Source organism: Lagenorhynchus albirostris, chromosome X (assembly GCF_949774975.1).
Source record: "Lagenorhynchus albirostris chromosome X, mLagAlb1.1, whole genome shotgun sequence".
Taxonomy (NCBI): Eukaryota; Metazoa; Chordata; class Mammalia; order Artiodactyla; family Delphinidae; genus Lagenorhynchus; species Lagenorhynchus albirostris.
Window position 1 is genome coordinate 72,326,626 of NC_083116.1, and position 19,003 is coordinate 72,345,628.

At 51.9% G+C, this 19,003-nt stretch overlaps 3 protein-coding genes and 1 long non-coding RNA gene across 10 annotated transcripts in view; 1 reads left to right on the forward strand and 3 right to left on the reverse strand.

Moving 5' to 3' along the window:
• DLG3 (discs large MAGUK scaffold protein 3) overlaps nt 1-260 on the reverse strand; it is a 64,526-nt gene extending 64,266 nt beyond the window's left edge. The window contains exon 1 of the mRNA XM_060138625.1: nt 105-260. The gene's annotated coding sequence lies outside the window, so the exon portion shown is untranslated. The remainder of the gene's footprint in view (nt 1-104) is intronic.
• LOC132514000 (uncharacterized) lies at nt 91-16,496 on the forward strand. The gene is made up of 3 exons (XR_009538607.1): nt 91-339; nt 13,547-13,695; nt 15,756-16,496. It is a non-coding gene; the product is annotated as an uncharacterized LOC132514000 (long non-coding RNA).
• On the reverse strand, nt 1,221-11,000 carry GDPD2 (glycerophosphodiester phosphodiesterase domain containing 2). 7 transcript variants are annotated; one of them, XM_060138395.1, is made up of 16 exons: nt 10,865-11,000; nt 9,151-9,264; nt 8,765-8,868; nt 8,391-8,484; nt 8,172-8,231; nt 7,845-7,943; nt 7,569-7,662; nt 7,278-7,423; nt 7,077-7,159; nt 6,823-6,973; nt 4,629-4,850; nt 4,273-4,421; nt 2,580-2,727; nt 2,331-2,413; nt 2,050-2,078; nt 1,789-1,968 (listed from the first exon to the last, which is right to left on the reverse strand). In XM_060138395.1, the coding sequence occupies exons 2-16, from the start codon at nt 9,253-9,255 to the stop codon at nt 1,916-1,918; spliced, it is 1,620 nt and encodes a 539-aa protein (XP_059994378.1). In that variant the 5' UTR covers nt 9,256-9,264; nt 10,865-11,000; the 3' UTR covers nt 1,789-1,915. The 7 variants fall into 7 exon arrangements, 5 of the variants coding, with proteins under 5 accessions (XP_059994377.1, XP_059994376.1, XP_059994379.1 ...); XM_060138394.1 differs by lacking the exon at nt 2,050-2,078 and having other exon boundaries at nt 1,221-1,968; nt 7,278-7,345; XM_060138393.1 differs by lacking the exon at nt 2,050-2,078 and having other exon boundaries at nt 1,222-1,968.
• The window catches only part of KIF4A (kinesin family member 4A), a 126,286-nt gene continuing 120,363 nt past the window's right edge, over nt 13,081-19,003 (reverse strand). The window contains exons 28-30 of the mRNA XM_060138622.1: nt 15,877-15,993; nt 14,137-14,259; nt 13,081-13,853 (exon numbers count right to left, since the gene is read on the reverse strand). Coding sequence (XP_059994605.1) covers nt 13,650-13,853; nt 14,137-14,259; nt 15,877-15,993 — 444 coding nt within the window. The 3' untranslated portion in view covers nt 13,081-13,649. The remainder of the gene's footprint in view (nt 13,854-14,136; nt 14,260-15,876; nt 15,994-19,003) is intronic.

Below are 19,003 nucleotides of genomic sequence, written 5' to 3' on the forward strand. Positions count from 1 at the left end.
GGAAGAGGCTGCGGGTCTGCGAGGCTGAGCGACTGGGAGGGGACAGAAAAGTAGGGATGGGGGTGGGGGGAGGTCCATGCTGAGAGGTGAGAGCCCGGCAGTACCTGGGCGCCCCAGAGCTGAGGCCGGCAGTCGGTCTGAGGGGCGGGATCGGGAACAGGGAAAACTACGGAAATGCAGCTTGAAAAGGTAGTGTGTGGAAGAGGCGGTCCCAGGCGGCGTGGACCCCCGAGAAGACTGGGACCAGGCAGCAGCCGCGGCGTGGGCTCCCGGCGCTCCTCCCACCTCCCAGCCCGTCGCACGCCGATGCCCCCGCCCACCGCGCCTGCTGCAGGCCAGGTATGTTGGCGTGGACGGCGGCCTGTGTGTCTATGTGCATGTGTGTGCATGGCGAGGGCGGGGTGGCGAGAAGGGAAGGGGCGGGGTCTGGGAGGAGGAGGGGGCGGGAACACAAATTCAAATTAGCTTCGGTCCATCCCGAGACCGGAAGTGGCCGTGGGGCCTCCTGGGAGTTGTAGTTCCAGGGCCTGCCCTGCAACCGAGGAGGGTCTCGTCCCTAGGTGCCAGTGCCGCCCCCGGTCCCAGGCTGGCGAGAGAGGAGGAATTGAGAACCGAACCTCCCGACCTCGTCAGACCCTTAGTTCGATTTCCCTTCGTGTGGAGCCATGAACCGGGGTGAATGTGGGTGCGGTGGGGACTGAAGAGTCAGCCAGAGCCCCCTCCTGTCCTTGTGTTTGCCTTAGCCCCTCCCGCACTTCTACCAGACTACTTATCCTAGGCCAGCTCCGCGCTGGTCATCTTAACTGTTTATCCCAGGGGCTCACGAGCAGCAAACATACCGGGGACCTTGCTCCTCGAGGGGAAGGTGGGCCCGGCAACCTGACCCTGCACGCAGCCCAGAGAAGCGAAAACTTGTGGAAATCGGACCATGCCCTCGGGATACGGAGTCAAGGACACAGGTCCCCAATGGGCACAAGAAACAGGTAGCATTCAGCAAATACGTCACGGGTGACGACGGCGCGGCCCTCCTCTTGGGGCAGGTGACCACAAGGTGGAGCTACAGCGCAACTCTGCACAGCGCGCCTGGGCCACCCGGAACGCTCCCTGTGGCGGCTGCTCTCCTGCTTCCCATTTGCAGCCCTTCATTGCCCCAGGTGGACCTCTTGCCACCTCCAACCCACGATTCTCCCCATGATGACCCCTCAATGTCATGTCACATGCAACCCTAGATGGAAGGTGCATCCTCCACCCAGCCCCAGCGCTGAAAAGATTAGACTGTGCCAAATGGGCATTCAATTCACTGAATAACCGATTAACGGACAAGATTCAGGAACGAATGTGTCTTGAGGAAAAGACTGTGCACAGCAAAAAGCCACCTGTAGGCACAGAATTACATGGCTAGATGGGCTCTTTGGCCCCCAGCCTCTAGGCAGGAAATCAGATAAATTGCATATGTCAGGGGAGACAGTGAATGAAGCCAGGTCAATATCTCCATCATCTTATAGTTCTCCAGGAAAGGCCGTTTTGTCATCTCCTTCAGTCTGTTCCAAGCTGTCCCATCCCTGACACCCTGTGCCTTCTACACAAGAACACGTGAACACAGATCAGAAACATTCTCTTGGCAATCTCCTCGTCTCTTCCTCTGTTCTAGTTTCATTTGGGGAGAAACTTCTGGTGACTCAGTGTCTTCCTAACCACTTCAGGTCAAAATCCCAAGGGGAACAGATTCCATGGAAGCTTGGGGCATGCCACCATCTGGGCAGAGGGCCCTCATAGTTCAAAACCTCCTATTGGCAAAGTTCACCCCACGCCAACCCCACCAACATTCCACCTCGGCCATTCTCTCTTCCTCCTTGCTGTTGGCCAATGCAGACAGGCCTCAGACTTTGGCTGGTGGGGGTCCAGGACAGGGCGTTTACTCCATTATGAATGCGTTGATCCTGGTCAGCAGCACTGCTGTTTCTAAGCCTGGGGAGAGGGGCATATAGGGAATGAGCAAGGGGAAGGCTAGAGGAGGAGAAAAATGAAGTGAGGGGAGAAAGTTCTTACCGGCTCTCTCTCTCTTCTTAGCACATCTCCTATAGGGAGAAAAGCTTCTCATTATGAGTTCAGCCAGCTTCAAGCATGACCTTTTGACCCCGAGTTCCCCCAGACTGCCTTTCCCAAAAGGTTCAAGCCAATTGGATATATAAGGAAGGTTCTAAGAATCTCCGAGGAACCAAACAGACCAAACCCCAAGCCCCAGGCAGCATTTATGAATCTGAATCAGCCCTATCACCAGGACCCTAGGGAGAATAAAGACTCAGAAAGCTGGGGCACAAAACACTCACCGTTGGAGGAGGAAGGTCCACAAAAGCAGCAGGATGGAGACACAATTGGTAATGATCCACATCAGTAGGTAGGTTTGAGGGGACTATGGGAATAGAAAAAAGCCCCTGTCAGTGGCCAGAGCGACCCATATACAGACACAGGTAGTATATGGGGGGAGGAGGGGCAATAAGTAAGGAAGAGAGGGATAGGGTTAAGGAGAAGCAGGGATGGGAAAAGAGGAGGAGGGGTGACAGTCCCAGAGCCCTTACAATAAGCCAGACAGGGTAACGCATCTGCTGCAGCAGCTGGCAGTCATTGGTGGTGACCGAATCCACCCCTGCACACCAGAGTAGGGAGAAGAGCCAGGGCTTGTTCACTACAAATAGGTTCACCGAGACATTATCTTGGTGCAGTGCTCTGTGGAGGAGGGGAAGAAATAGGGAACATCCAGAATCATGGCGTTCCAGGCATGGGAGGGAGACAGCCCCTCTCTGTGCTTGAATCTCCAGTGTCACTTCCCCAGAGCCATCAGTTCTGCCTTTGCATAGCAGCCCCTGACCAACTCTGTCTCCTGGTGGATTCCACCTACGGGTCTTAGCTTTGCTGTCTGGGGCCACACAAATGTGTCTCTCCTCTTTGTCTCGTGACATCCCTTCAGAGGTCTGAGGGGCAGTGACCACATTCCCCTCTTCTCCAGGCCCAACAGCCCCAGTCACTTCAACTGGGGCTGGGGACCTGGCTTATCATTCCCTTCCTCATAAAAACCTCTCTAATCTGACCTTACTCCAATTTACCTATGTTCCTTTTGAAGTTTGGAGCCTGCATCTGAAGGTGATATCCCGGGTAGGCTGGGACCAGCCTCGAGGAGAGCAAAACTCCTCCTGCCTTCTGGGCACTACGCCCATGTGAAGGCAGCCCAGGGTCAGGCTAGTTTTTGGCAGTGTCATTCATTATTCACAGTGGTCAATCAAAGCCCTGGTCTTTTTCACACACGCTCCTGCTAATGCCAGTGTCTCCCTCTCTTGTTTTTGTGCAGTTGAGCTTCTTTTGGACCCCAAATATAGGTCTTTGCATGTATCTCTGTTGCATTTCATCCTGGTACATTTGGCCCGTCATCTTGGAGTGGGCCTCCATTTTCCCATCAGTGTTTTCATTACCAATTCATGCCTTTTGGAAACATGATCAGCAGTCGATGTTGACCAGGACAAGACTAAGGGGAGGGCCAAAGCTGATATCGTGTCTCCTGCCATGGTGACAACTTGGGGAAAGGTCCTTGAAATACTTAATATGATAACTGGGCTATCTTTCAGTCCACATTTTTCTCTATCTGACCACAAGGATATTATAAGAGACCTTGGCAACTGCATGTTTGTAAGTCTATCATGTTTCCTGGCTGGGTCAGCTTCTGGGGCCCAGCTCACATCTGGGACTCTTGCCTCTCTCCCCTGGATCCATCCTCTCTTGCACCAATCTCTTTGGTGTAGAATGAAAGCTAAAATCCTTCTGGTGGCCTACAAGGTCCTACCCAATTTGGCCCCTGCCTACCTCTCCAGCCTTGCCTTCCCCTCCCTCACAAGGCTGCTGTTCCTGTTCTTCTGCAGCTCTTCCCATTGTCCTCTCTTTGTGACCTGTCAGGTCTCAGCCCAGACACCACCTCTTTAACCACTCTTCCTACTGTGACCCTCCCTAGCCCCTCTCTCCCAATCTCTACTACATCTTCCCAATTTTTTTGTCTTCAGATCACTTATCACTATCCAATATGCATATGTTTTGTGCAGTGGTTTATTGTCTGTCTGTCTCACCCCCAAAGCCTGCAATAAACAGTGCCTGACACATAGCAGGTGTTCAATAAATATGTGTTGTATGAGTGAATGAATGAATGGCCTTTGCCTTCCCAGCCTCGGCTCTTCCCCACCATTAAGCCTCGTGTGATCCCCTCAGCTCCTTTCCTCTGGCACTCACTTGATATCCAACAGTGGCAGGTCTTGATAGGGGAGGTTGAGAAACAGGGGCCTCTCAGTGCTGTGGCCTCCCAGATGTCCATATATCTGGCGCATTTGGGGGGCCTGTTGTTGAACATAAGCCCGATCTTCATCCGGTAGCCAGAGGACCTGTGGTTCAGGGTGGATGGGCATGAAGCTGGCGAAGGCCTAGGGATTCCGGGGGTGGGGACAGGGGCAGAGAGGTCTGACTGCGGTTGGGCTGTATGAGCTGGGGTGGGGCCCTGGGGCGGGGGGAAGCCTCAGCATTATCATCATGGCCTAGGGAAGGCAGGGGAGAGGGGCACTAGGGAGCACTTGGGGTCCTGGCAACATCACCATGTCTTGGGGCACCCCTGAACTCAGCACAGTCTCCAGTGTCTGGTTCACGAAAGTGTCATGGTATGTATGGTTTCGTGGGGGGCGGCGCAGGTCAAACATGACAGAAAGGTTGTGGGCTTCAGCTTCTTTCAGTAGTTCTTTCAGGGCTGGCACTGTCTGATTCTCAGCGTCTTTCCGATCAGGGCCTGACAGCTGCTTAGCCCCCCAGAAGGGTCGCCTCTATAAGAAGAAGAAAATTGTTTCAAGACCAGAAGAAGCCTCCAGGCCATCCTCCCATCCTCATTATCTTCACTCATTACCCCCACTTGGTGTACAGCTTCGGCCCACTGCTGAGCCAGGGTTTTTCCTTTCTCCAAATTGTGGCCTTTTCTAGACCCTCTAATACCTTACTCTGGCCCCAACCTCCTATCCTCCCGGTCTCCTAACTTCCTCACTCTCACTACACTTGCCCTTGGGTCTCACGGAGACCTCTGGGATCTTGACCCCTTGGTTTCCTCCCAATCCATCAGCCCCTTTCTGGCCACACCTACATCCCCTACCCATGGTCCATCCGCAGCTTGAACTACTTTTCCACAGCCCCGTCAACTCCTTTCCTGCCCCACAAATCCCAAACTCATTGAATTCTGCAATTGTCCGCCCCCTCCACCCCTAGAATCGGGGGGCAGAGCACACCACGTAGGCTGTTGGCACTGTAGTCCTATTTTTTTTTTTTTTTTTTGGCGGTACGCGGGCCTCTCACTGTTGTGGCCTCTCCCGTTGCGGAGCACAGGCTCCAGACGCGCAGGCTCAGCAGCCATGGCTCACGGGCCCAGCCGCTCAGCGGCATGTGGGATCCTCCCCGACTGGGGCACGAACCCGTGTCCCCTGCATCGGCAGAAGGACTCTCAACCACTGCGCCACCAGGGAAGCCCTGTAGTCCTATTTTTTGCTCTCAGTGCCACTTAGCCATCCTTTTACTTTTTCTTGATTTGTTCCCTCTCCCATTCCTCCTGGTGGCTGTTCCAAACCTCTGCCACTCTCCTCTCCTCCCCTTGAAATCAACAGATGACCTTACCTCCTAGTCACTGGCATGGAGAAAGTGAGCTATCAACACTTATTAAATGTTTACTATGTGCCAGGCAGCATTAGAAGCACTTATGTGTATTAATTTATTTAGTCCTCCCGATAATCCTACAAGGTAGGTACTGTTATTATTCCCATTTTATAGTTGAGGAAAATGAAGCACAGAGACCCTAAGGAATGTTGCCTAGGCTCACACAGCTAGGAAATGGTGAAGCCAAGATTCAAACTCAGACGTCCTTTACTCTTAAGCGCTCAGATATGTCTTAATCCCTCAGAATATGTATCCAACTGACGGGTTGGATTACGGGAGATTTTTCAATTTTAGGTTATTTCTCTGAAATTTTACTTTTTAAAAATTTTTTTATAAGGAACTTGTATTACTTTGGTAATCAAGAAAAGAAAAACTAAACAAATTAATTATTCTTTTAAATAATTTCCATCACCTGCAGGATTGAAGTCCACACTTCTAGGCCTGGCATTCAAAGCCCCCGGAGACCAAGCCTCTGCTCCCCCGGCCCCCGGCCAGTCTCATCTCCCACGACTCCCATGCATTTTTGTCTCCCACTTCCACTGAGCCACTTTTTCATTGTCTTTTTTTTTTTTTTGGCCTTGCCACGCGGCTTGCAGGATCTTAGTTCCTCAACCAGGAATCGAACCCGAGCCCAGGCAGTGAAAGCGCCAAATCCTAACCACTGGATCGCCAGGGAATTCCCACTGAGCCACTTTTTGTTCCCTGGAAAGGTTTCTTCATATTTCTGGGCTTTACACACACTCTTCCCTCTGACCAGAATTCCCGTTCCCTGCCTTGTCCATCTTAAAAACTACCCTCACTTCATATGCTGCTCAGGCATCCTCTCCTGTGAAACCACTCCTGATCCTCTCCTGCGCTCCCCCTGCCCAACAGTGACCTCTCTCTCCTCTCTACCCAGTAAAGACCTTGCTCTTGCTGGAGGTTTCATATTCTGATAGCCTGTTGCCTAGGTGCTTTCCTTACTAGGAGGGAATGACCTGAGTGCAGAGATTGTATACCTGTCGCCCAACACGGGGCTCAGCAGACGCTTATCAATGAATGAACTCCACCCCCGAGTGCCCCTGCCCATGGCTGCCTCTTCCAGAAGGCTGTCCTCACCTGTAGGAACCAGGCCCCGGCATTGAGTCTCTTCAGCTCAGTCCAGGAGAAGTTGCTACTGTGGCTGTTGACTCGGTGTGGGAACACAGTGGCCACATCTGTGGTCCTGGTCAGGCGCTCATCATGCATGAGGAAGGGGATCCCGTTGGAGCTGAAGGCACAAGGGGGAGTCAGAGGGCCAAGCTCTGGGGCATCATTTCCGGAGCGTCCCTGCTGTGTCCCCGGGTTCGGGAAGGGACCCCGGCTTCCCTCACCTGACCATCACATCGGTCTCAAACACAACAGCTCCACATTCAGCTGTCTTCCGCAGGGACATCAGAGTGTTCTCGGGGGCCAGCTGGGAAAGGTGAGGAGGTGGCAGGGAAGGGTGAGAGCCTGGGAACCCACAGGCCTGGTCACAGCAGCCTAGAGGAGCAGACCCTCCCTGCCCTGCCAGCATTCTGCCCAGCACTCACCATGGGGGCCCCTCGGTGTCCCATCAGCTCAGGCTTGGGGGGTAAGTCTTTGGATTCCATGATACAGGCTGAGGAGATGAATAGGGGCACCAGGTAGATGGCCAGGGCAACTCCAAAAAATAGGAGAAGTAGCAGAATCTTGGGACCTGTGGGGAGTGGGGGACAGGCTATAGAGAAAGGACAGTGGTGGGCCCTGGGGACAGAAAGCAGAGTGCAGGTGCAGGGAACGGAGCAGCAGGAGGCAGAAGCATTGATGGCCAGTGAGGGTGTGTGAGAGGGTAGAGTTGGCACCTCTTTGGTGGATACGGTAGAAGGTATCAGCCACAGGCCAGGCCAGGAGAGTGATGCCAGCAACTGCTCCAATATGAAGGAATGGGGCTGTGGCCTGTGGACAAGAGCTGTTGAGGAGGGCTCTTCTCCCTAGAAGCCCTCCCCTTCTCCCCCTAGGACCTGACTTTTGAAGTTGAGAGCTACCTGGAGTCTCGGGGCACCAGGGAGCAAGCTGTGTCCTGGGGTTGGCCACAGGCGAAGGTTTCCCCCGCTAAGCCCTGGATACCAGCCACTCACCTGCAGTGACAGACGTAAGCTATGCCACTCCTGCCGCCATTGGACCTCCAGTCCCACAAGGCCAGCGGCCACAAGAAGTATAATGAGGAGCAGCAGCACCTGGGGAACCAGGGATCTTCATGTCAACCTGGGCTTGTGGCTGCCTGGGCTGCCCCTCACTCTGAAAACAGGACCATTCTCTTCTCCTGACTCAACCACTGTCCTTCTTTCACTCAGCACATATTTACTGGGCTTCAGGTCCTGAGCTCGTGCCCAGGGATAGAAGAACTGGCTAAGTACCGGGCCCAGTGTACCCCTCTCCCGCTTGCTCCCATATGCCCACTCTACCTTGTGAGTGGTGTGCAGGCACAGAGGCTGGCCACAGAGCCGCAGGAACAGGGCCAGGAGCTGGGGGCAGAGGTGGTGGGAGTCATGAGGTGCCAAGAGAGGGGCTTCCCAGGCTGACACCTCCCTCCTCCCCTCCCCTCAGTGGCCAGGGTGAGAACGACAGGGTAGAGCTGAGCGGGAAGGAAGGGCTAAGATTAGACCAGCTGCTCCGGGACCCACCAAGAGCAGGGATGCGTATGTGACCAGTAGAGAGATGACCAGCAGGAATGCCGGGGACCAGTCCATCCAGTGTCCCCAGTGCTGGAACAGGAATCTATGGAAGGGGAGAGGGAGGTGTCCGAGTGGGGGAAGGGCAGCGATAGTAGCCTGAGGGGAGCTGGGCTGGGTGGCTCTAGGATGGGGGCTAGAAGGGAGTGAGGGGAAGCCCTTCAGGGGGTCAGGGGCTCCACAGACTGGGGAGACTTCACGGAGGGGTTTTCAAGGAGGCTGGGTAGGGGGCAAGCCAGGCAGGGCTGGGGATGACCGAGCACCCTGGAGTCCCGAGGTGGGGAGTAGGTTGACATGTCTGCTGAGGAAGGGGGTCTGTGACACACTCATTGAAGTTGTGCAGGTCATTGAGAAGGATGAGCACGACGTACAGCCAGCCCAGGGAGAGGAGAAAGGTGAGGAAGAGCAGGCCAAACCAGATGCATTCGCACTGCAAAGGGGCAGGAGAGAAGCTCACAGCCCATCCCCACTTCAGCTCAGAGTCCCCAACAGAGGGCAGCTCAAGGGGGCTTCCTGCCAGGCATGGGGGTGCTCTGCTTTTGCAGGTAGCTCTTTCCATGTTTGAGGGGATTTTCCTCCTGGGGAGAGAAAGCCCCTTCCTTTCCTATCCCCTCCCCTCCGCTGTCTCTGAACACACCTGGCCTTCTTATCCCCTCCGAGTGGCCTCTGCCTTGGACTTCTGCCCCCCCACCCCACCCCATCCGTACTTCACCTGGTTGGTTTGTGTCCTTTCTTTGGGGCATTTCTTCCAGTGGCAGCTATACAGGCAGTGGAGGCAGTGGGCCCAGACCGAGCAGCAGCCGGGAGACTCACCCATGGTGAGGGCCTGGGGGAAGGGACACTTGGCTATCAGGGACCCTGGCAGAAGGCAGATCCCAGCCTCCCTCCCAGTATATGTGAGGAGCCTCGGGAGGAGCAGAGGCCTGGGCCGCTGCTCAGCAACGGAGGTCACAGGGCAGGCCCCAAGTGCCAGATTGGATGAGGAGGTGAGCAAAGGGGACAGTTTCCGGGGTCTTTCTTTCCCTTTCATCTGCATATGTGGAAAGTCAGTGGGACACCCAGAGGTCTAGCCTCCTGGCAGGATATACACCCACTCTCTCCATCTCCTCCCCTTTCAACAGCATCCCTATCTGGGGATGGAGAGGTTGCCTGTGGTAGGGACTCAGGAGAAACTTCCCTGGGGGTGGGGCAAACACGGTTTAGCAAGTTGAGGCAGATCTGGCCAAACTTCAGGCGGCCCCGTGTTGAGGCTTCCACCATAGAAGCCAGGAGTAACCTGAAGGAGAGGCACCAGGACTGACCTGGGGCTGAGGGAGGCCTGGCTAGTGGCTATTTGGTCAGTTGCTATGGATACAGAGATTGCACACATTACAAAGCTCTGAACTGAAAGATTCTCTGTCTCCACCTCCCAGGGGCAAGGGGGCACTACCAATAAGAGGAAATCTTGAGGAGAACAGGTTGCCTGGGTCACTCCCTACCTTCTGAAGGAAACTTTTTCCTGCCTGCACACACCTGGAACGTCTAAGCCCTCTCACCCCAGTCCTGTCGTTTCTTGCCCAGTCATCCCCCAACCTCAGCCAGGAACCCAGTCCCCGCCTTTTCCTTCTCAGGGGCCCCACCCTCTGAGGACACTTTGGTGAAAGTACAACAAATACAGGGCAAAGGTGTGTATGGGGCCTGTGGTTGTCTTTGGACCTTGTGCTTTGAGGTCAAGCTGAGTCCAAGCTGGCTTACTGATCCCCAGACTAGGCTGGGTGTGTGATTTTGATTCTACATGAGAAGGTGTGGGATTTGTGTCAGCATTTGTATGTGCATGCGCACTAGTGGCTGTCAGTAAAATGGGTTTCTAGGTGATTTGGAGTATGTAAAGGAGCCCCTGGATACACCCAAAGTGGGTGTGGTCTGAGGAACATGACCCCTTGCCTTGTCATCTGGGCTCCCCTGAAGCTGTGGAGTCTTTAGGGGTTGCACAGTGGCTGAAAGGAGGGTGTGGCCGCTCCTGAAACAGCCCTTCTTACCCTCTGCTTGCCTTGGGAAAGGAGGGTTGGGGTAGGAATGGAAGTTAGGGGGCTGAAGCTGGGGGGAGGGAAACCTCTCCCCACCCTGACACCCCTCCCAGGAAAAAGCCAACCCAGAGGGAGGTCCCCTGCCTCTTCCCATGCTGGGACCGAGTGGTTGTAGCCTGCCTCGGGCTCCAGCCGTACCTCGGGTACTGCCTCTGCACCCCGGACACTGCCGTCCAGGGTCCCACCTCCCTCCAGAAGCTGTCTGTAGGATAGGGTCAGGATCTGAGCAGCCAGAAAACTCCAGTCAGGGGAGCTGACCAGGGGTGCTGCTCAATCCCTGGGCCCAATCCCTGCCGGCAGGAGCCGGTCTCTTCCCTGCCACTCCCGCCTGTGGCCCCCAGCCTTCCCGAGCCCTCACACCTTTTCTCAGCAGCAGGTCCGCTCTGCTCTCTGCCCTCTGCTGTGCACTGCACTGTTTCCCAGGTCCTCTCCGAGTTGTCAGCCTCCTCCCTCTTCCAGGCTCAGCCCCCACCAGTCAAACAGGTGGCACTGTTGCCACCTACAGGAGGCTGTGCGGGTCCTCTCCCAAGGCCTGCAGCTGCTCTGTTGCCTGTGGTGTCCGTGCCTGGTCGGGTGGGAAGATGGGAGGGGGGAAGGGGGAGGGCGAGCAGATCTGCTTCTTTACTCGCTGTCGGTCAGGGGGCTTGGGGTGAGGAATTCCTTTGTGCAGCTTTCCCCATCCCTCTGTCCCTCCTCCTGTTCTCTTAGTCACTGCTGGGGCTTTGTCCCGGCTCAGGGAGGCGAGGGCTGAGGGCTGAGGGCGCGGGTGGGCGGGAAGCTGGGGGGGAGGTGACCACACAACTTTGCAACTTGGCAGTGAGGAGAAGGGGCCCAGCCAGCCCCCTGGAAGGGGGTGTGTATGTGTGCGAGGAAGTCTAGCATCCAGTCTCAAGCTCCCTGGGAGGATAGCCTTAATTCATCAGCCTCCCTTCCCTCTTGGGATCTTGCTTCTGCTTCTGCAAGGTGCATCTAGAAGGGAACTCAGAATTGCATGCCACTTCTTGTTTCACCCAGTTTCTGGACCGGGGTCTCCGTGGGCCTTATGGGACCTGGGTGGTACTAGCAGCCCTTCCCTTTCCCCCCTCACCCCAGAAAGGAGATGCTCATTCAAGATGTGCTGAGATTTGCATCTTTTTCACTGCTTTGACCCCAAGGCATCTACCGTCTCTTTCCAAGAATCATTTGAGGAGTGTATAGTGGTATGGTCACTGGCTTTTGGAAGATGAATACACATAAAAGACACTTACCACACCATCAGCAGGGGAGGGATGGCCAGCAGGCCGTAGAGTCAGCTCAGTGCTAAAGCACAGGGCTCTGGGTGGGCCAGGGACTGGGGGCTGGCTTGATTGACCTTCCCTCTCAACCTTTTGGCTGAGGCAGTGGCTCGATGCCTGGGGGCTAGTGCAGTGTTGGTGGGAAAGAATGTCTTCTCTGGGGATAAGTTCATTTACCCCTCCCCCAAACGCACTGGATTTGGAACAGTGAGAAGGAAGACCTGCTCTCTTAGGCCAAGAGCCTGCCCCCTCCTTCTCTGCCTTCCCATTGTATCCAGAGGCTCTAGTTGGCAATGGCAAAGGCTCCCTTGCTCCCTCGGCATTAAAATGCAAAGAGAAGCAAGGCTGCTTGCTGGCAGGAGGCCAGAAAGGGCTGCAGGGTCACCTAGTCCCGAAGGCTTCGCTCTAGGCAGGTTGTCCTTCAGTTTCCTTTGCTTGGACTCTGTTGGATTTTGGAGGAGTCTTGGCTTTCATGTGCTAAATTCTGGGGTGTACTTTGGGAGATTTGTTTGGGGCAGGGGGCTGGGATTCAGAATGCATGGATATGACGCTCAGGGCTTGTGAACTCCTGAGAAGGCTGCAGGGCCAGGGCTGGCTCCCTTTTTGCCTTAAGCAGAGATGAAGAACCCAGATGCAGAGTGAGGAGTAAGCTGTGCCCATCCTCTTCCCTTTCAAAGGAGGAAGCAGGGTGTAAGTGTAGTCCTGTCCGGGGGCTGGGCAGCAGTACGATCCCATGCCCAGGTGACTCCAAATCAGGCCGCAGGCTGTCAGTAATGGCCATCACTGCCAATCTAGAGCCAGCTAAGAACTTTTGGTGTCAGACCTGGGTTCAAGTCCTACTAGCTCGATTACTCGTTAACTTTGTGACTTTAGTGAAGTGACTTAACATCTTTGTATCTCAGTTTTCTTATCTGCAAAATGAGACCTATTCACCTTGAACTTTTTTGTGAGGAGCAAATAAAATTGTGGCAAGCACATGGAGATGCTTGGTAAATATGGTCCCTTCCTCCTAAATCTGGAGGTCAGGCAGCCTCTACAGTGAAGGTCAGGCCACTGGCCTTGCTAGCATTATTCTAACCTCCTGAGATAACAGAGCAACATGAAGACACATGACTTGCTGCTCCATACTCCCCTCAGGGGATGAGGGCTGCTACAAGGCAGTGGGGCTTGGGCACTTGCACTGACTTTCCTTAATAGCGTTCCCAGGGGCGGAGGAACACAGGTTGAAATTGTATTTCTCCCGCTAGCACAGAAGACTCTTTCCAAACAGCAGATGGGCTAAGATTTATTTATTTACTTAACATTAACATTTAAAAAGATTTCATTTACCTCAGCAACTTGAAAGACAATTGATTGTACTATTAAAACACTTGAAATTTAGAGACAAGAAAGATCCCAGCGCCATTCTGGAGGTGGCGTGAAGATCTGTGCCGGGCCTCCAACCTAGGCTAGGCTCTGCCATGAAACTGAGATAACCTAAAGATAAGACAGCCTTGGTCTCATTCCCACTGGGACACAGCCCTAACTGCTCATGAGTAAGAGACAGCTAGATTGTACTGGGGACTGGTTCCTCATGAGTCATCAGGAAGGTCAGTTGGTTCTGTCTTCAGCAGGTAGCTTAGCACCCTTCTGGAGAGGAGAGTAGTCGTCAGGGGCTCTGGACACGAAGTTGCCAACATCCAACAAAGGTTCCCTCTGGACACGAAGTTGCCAACATCCAACAAAGTTTCCCTCTTTTTCAGTAACGTGCTGTTCCTTTTTTCAACAGCAAGAAACCTGAAATCAAGAGGAATCATGAAAAAAAACCCCTTCTGGCTGCAACCTGAAGGCATCTCCCAAGCCAGACCGGGGCAGATATGATGAGTCCAACTTCAGTGGGCCTCTTCTTCAATGGGGGAGCAGCCAGAGAAGAAGCTGGTATTGCTGGCCAGAGCTCGTTTCTTTTTCTTCCCTGGAGCTTTATTTTCTTGGGATTCTGTTGCTACATGTTTTGACTCTGGGAGGCCAAGGGAGGAGGCACCTGGAGCCGTGTTGTTTAATAGCACCTGCTCCACATCACACATGTCTTTCAGGATCTAGGAAGGACAGAGACAGCTATATGACTAGATCTGGGGTAGGGACAGAAGCTCAGCGCAGCCTAGCCACTACAGATGTTTAGCACACTCCCAATGGTATGAGGTGACTCCCCAAATAGCTCTGTTGAAAAAACCAGACTCTAGCAGATGCCCGGTTCCCAGTTCCCAGTTCCCAGCAAGCTGATTGTACCTTTACCTCCTTTTCTCCCACAGCTCTCTGTCAGTGCTAATGCTGAGACGGACGCTAATACATTTGGAAACACCTGGCTTTTAGGCCACCTACCTTGCTGTTGGGAGTGGCACAGACAGGGTTAAAGAAGCTCAATCCTGGGGTCACCTCTGTGGGATCCTCCAGTTTGAAGGAGCCTTCAGAATCCCGAGTCCGCTCAACAGTGCCCAAGCTATCCTGAGAATCAGACAGGGATATTAGAAATTCAGCTACTAGGGTTACACAATCAGTCTGCTCCCCTTCAGCCAGTGAGGTACCAGCTCTGAGGGCCTCATCAGTCAGTGTAAGCAGGTCTTAGGGTGACCCTGCTTGGGGAGGTCATAGTGCTCAAAGGCAGCCTCTGAAGGCAAAAGACTGGGTAGGAGAGTAGCACAGGACACATCATGAGGCATGGTTTAAAACAAGGCTGAGCCTTGGTCATTTCTTTGATTAATCCTCTCCCCTCCCCAATCTATAATATACTTTTTAGCATTTCTACAGAGTGTTGCCTGTATTGGTCTTCCTTTCAGAGAGGAAGCTGAGGCCAAGAGAGAGAAGTTGCTTAGGTAACAAGGCTACTCTGTGGTAGAGCTTGGATTAGAATTATAGCCTGTTGTCATGGAAACTGAACTGGATTAAGAGTCAGGAAGCCTGAGGTCTAATCTTAGCTGCCATGACCAGCTGTATAATATCACACCCAGTCACTTAAGCTTATCTCTGGGCCTTAGTTTCCTTCTCTGTAAAATGGCAGTATTGGACTAGATCAGTGGTTTTCCAACTGAAATTCTAAGAGGAAACTCGATATATAAACAAGTAAAGAGCAAGTTGCTTTGGTTGGCACGGGGTCAAACTGAGCTGGGCCACACTCCTCTGCCTGGAAGCACTTCCATGGAGCCACTATAGGACTCTAGAACCCAAATTGAGAAAAGCATGGACATAGAGAATCCTGAAGGTCCTTCTGCAATGCTACTTCTACAGTTCTTAGCCTGACCTCTAGCTTGCCACTTTAGTCCTCTAATGATTACCTACCTCAGAAGTGTTTTTAATGGACGACCCAGGGCAAAACTGCACCCATATAGATGGTTAAGAAATGCACGGTGAACTAGTCTTGCTAAAATTCCTGTGTATCACACAGAGAGCAGTAGGAATGAGCTTTTGCCGTGGGCACAGGTAGGCATAAGGCAAGTTCGGGCATCTGACCTGCTTGGTGCTGCACTTCTCAGTACACATTTTGTTTCCTTGAGTCTGCTATCCCTGGGAGCAATGTAAGAACAATTACAGTTAACTTGGCTCAGAACAGTGAATATCAGAAAGACCAAGTTCCTATGGGTCTTTTCCTAGAGCCATGGAATAGCTGGTTCCCATGGAGAAGGTCTAAGTAACTAATGTCTCAAGATGTCAGAAGGATTAACTTCCTTCCTGGAAACTGCTACCTCAGCACGTGGCCCTTACAATTCCAGCTAAGCCTCTGGACTAGTTTGATCCTGCGTGGCTGTATGCCTGTAAATGCTTGCTCTACTGTTCCTTGCTTGTGCCTTAGACACTGTACAGAAATTTTACAGCCAAGGCTAGGGGTGGGGAACTGCATATCTGGGAATCTCCTGGGAGAGGCTGTGGCTTCTGAAGGGGTTGTGTGGACAGGTTAGCAGCAAGGAAGAAGGACTGAGAAACGAAATGTCTTTTTCTGGTTGCAGAGGGAAGAAGGGTGGGAAGGGCTGTGCAGGAGACTGGCTTTCAGGAAGGAAGGTAGAAGAAAAGGACAGAAACTGCTGGGAGATCTGAAAGGATGGTGAGGGACGACAGCACCGATCCTACCTTGCCTTGCTGACGGTTCCTACACTTTGTGGGGTCACAGCTGCAGTCCACGCCACAGTCCAACTTCTGTCTCCTGCACCCGCACTGCTTGTTCCCACACCAGCCCTTGCAGGAACACTGCAAAGCAGGTTTGTAGAAAGACACATTACTGAGTCAGAAGACTAGGTTTGAAGTACCTTCCCTTCATTCTCAGGCCATTCTAGAAAAACTGGAAAGTACCATCAACTTTACTAAGCTTCTATCTCCTCAGTCCTCTCTTTAGTGAAACAATGATCACCAAGAACCCCCATAGGTTTTCTAAGAACAAGTCATGCCACACTTTTGGGATAGTATACTTGAAAGATGGATTGGATGGATACCATAATAATGCAGGGCAACTGACAAAGATCCTCATGGTGATTTTATGGCCAAAGTGAAGAACTATGAGATGAATGGGAGTAGAATTAGGCATATTTAAGGACTGAGTATAGTTGCTCAGTATCTTTAGATCTACCCAGCTGTACTTTCATCCAACTCACATTTCTACAGTTTGTTTAGTGTCAGCCTGGGCTTTGTCCTCAGCAGTTTAATCATTCAACATTTTAATAAATCACTGATGATATGAAATAAAATCATTTACATTTGTATAGCACTTTACAGTTTCCGAGTACTTTCATATATAGAAATGCAAAATCTCATTTGAATCTCATAGCCAGTCTACAAGGTAGGCATATTTATCAGCTGTAACAATGACACAAAGCTGGAAGGATGATTAATATGTAAGATAATAGGATCACAATTCAAAAATATTTTGACTGGCTGGAATGATGGGCTGCAAGCAGACAGAAAAGTTATAACAGGGATAAATGTAAGTCTGGCACTAAGTTCCCCCAAATCAGCCATATAAATGTAATGTTGGGTGGGGGAGATCTGGCTTAAAAGTAGTTTGGTGCAGGGAATTCCCTGTCGGTCCAGTGGTTAGGACTCGGAGCTTGCACTGCCTATGGCCCAAGGGCCCAGGATCAATCCCTGGTTGGGGAACTAAGATCCCACAAGCAAGAATGGAGTCTGCCTTTCCACAGAGCTGGAACTCCTGGCTTGGGGTCTCTTCCCGCCGTCACTGAACTGCCCCAGAGCCTGAGCGGAGGGCGGCCTCACTGAGGCTGCCGGCTCTGGAGGGGCCCCAGCAGCCAAAGCCACGACAGTCCTGGGGACCACGGGCTGGATCACTCATCCTGGGGTAAGCCAGCTGCCATGTCATGAGGACACTCAAGCAGCCCTAAGGAGAGATCCATGTGGCAAGGAACTGAGGCCTCCTACCTACAGCCACATGACCGTGTGGATGACAGGCTCTTGGTGCTCCAGCCAGGCATCAGGGCTGTGCCTCTGAGGTGGGAGAGCCAAGTTCAGGACACTGCTCCACAAGAGGCCTCCCAGCTCCACGTAATACCAAACGGCGAAAATCTCCCAGAGATCTCCATCTAAATGCCAAGACCCAGCTCCACTCAACGACCAGCAAGATACAGTGCTGGACACTCTATGCCAAACAATTAGCAAGACAGGAACACAACCCCATCCATTAGCAGAGAGGCTGCCTAAAATCATAAAAAGGCCACAGACATGCCAAAACACACCACCAGATGTGGACCTGCCTACCAGAAAGACAAGATTCAGCCTCATCCACCAGAACACAAGCACTAGTTGCCTCCACCAGGAAGCCTACACAACCCACTGGACTAACCTTAGCCACTGGGGACAGACACCAAAAACAACGGGAACTACGAACATGCAGCCTGCGAAAAGGAGACCCCAAACACAGTAAGTTAAGCAAAATGAGAAGACAGGGAGACACACAGCAGATGAAGGAGCAAGGCAAAAACCCACCAGACCTAACAAATAAAGAGGAAATAGGCAGTCTACCTGAAAAAGAATTCAGAATAATGATAGTAAAGATGATCCAAAATCTTGGAACTAGAATGGAGAAAATACAAGAAACATTTAACAAAGAGTGAGAAGAACTAAAGAACAAACAAACAGTGATGAGCAACACAATAAATAAAATTAAAAATTCTCTAGAAGGGATCAATAGCAGAATAACTGAGGGAGAAGAACGGATAAGTGACCTGGAAGATAAAATAGTGGAAATAACTACTGCAGAGCAGAATAAAGAAAAAAGAATGAAAAGAATTGAGGATGGTCTGAGACCTTTGGGACAACATTAAATGCACCAACATTCGAATTATAGGGGTCCCAGAAGAAGAAAAGAAAAAGAAAGGGACTGAGAAAATATTTCAAGAGATTATAGTTGAAAACTTCCCTAATATGGGAAAGGAAATAGTTAATCAAGTCCAGGAAGCACAGAGAGTCCCATACAGGATAAATCCAAGGGGAAACACGCCAAGACACATATTAATCAAACTGTCAAAAATTAAATACAGGGCTTCCCTGGTGGTGCAGTGGTTAAGAATCCACCTGCCAATGCAGGGGACATGGGTTCTAGCCCTATTCTGGGAAGATCCCACATGCCGCTGAGCAACTAAGCCTGTGCGCCACAACTACAGAACCTGCGCTCTAGAGCCCATGAGCCACAACTACTGAGCCCACGTGCTACAACTACTGAAGCCTGCGTGCCTAGAGCCCATGCTCCACAGCAAGAGAAGCCACCACAACGAGAGGCCTGTGTACTGCAACGAAGAGTAGCTCCTGCTTGCCACAACTAGAGAAAGCCCACTCACAGCCATGAAGACCTAACGCAGCCAAAATAAATAAAAAAATAAATTAATAAACAGTACTTCTTTAAAAAAAAAGAAAATAAAATTAATTACAAAGAAAAAATATATTAAAAAAATTAAAAGCAGCAAGGGAAAAACAACAAAAAACACGAAGGGATTCTCCATAAGGTTAACAGATGATCTTTCAGCAGAAACTCTGCAAGCCAGAAGAGACTGGCAGGACATATTTAAACTGATGAAGGAGAAAAACCTACAACCAAGATTACTCTACCCAGCAAGGATCTCATTCAGATTTGACGGATAAATTAAAACCTCTACAGACAAGCAAAAGCTAAGAGAATTCAGCACCACCAAAACAGCTTTACAACAAATGCTAAACGAACTTCTCTAGGCAGGAAACACAAGAGAAGGAAAAG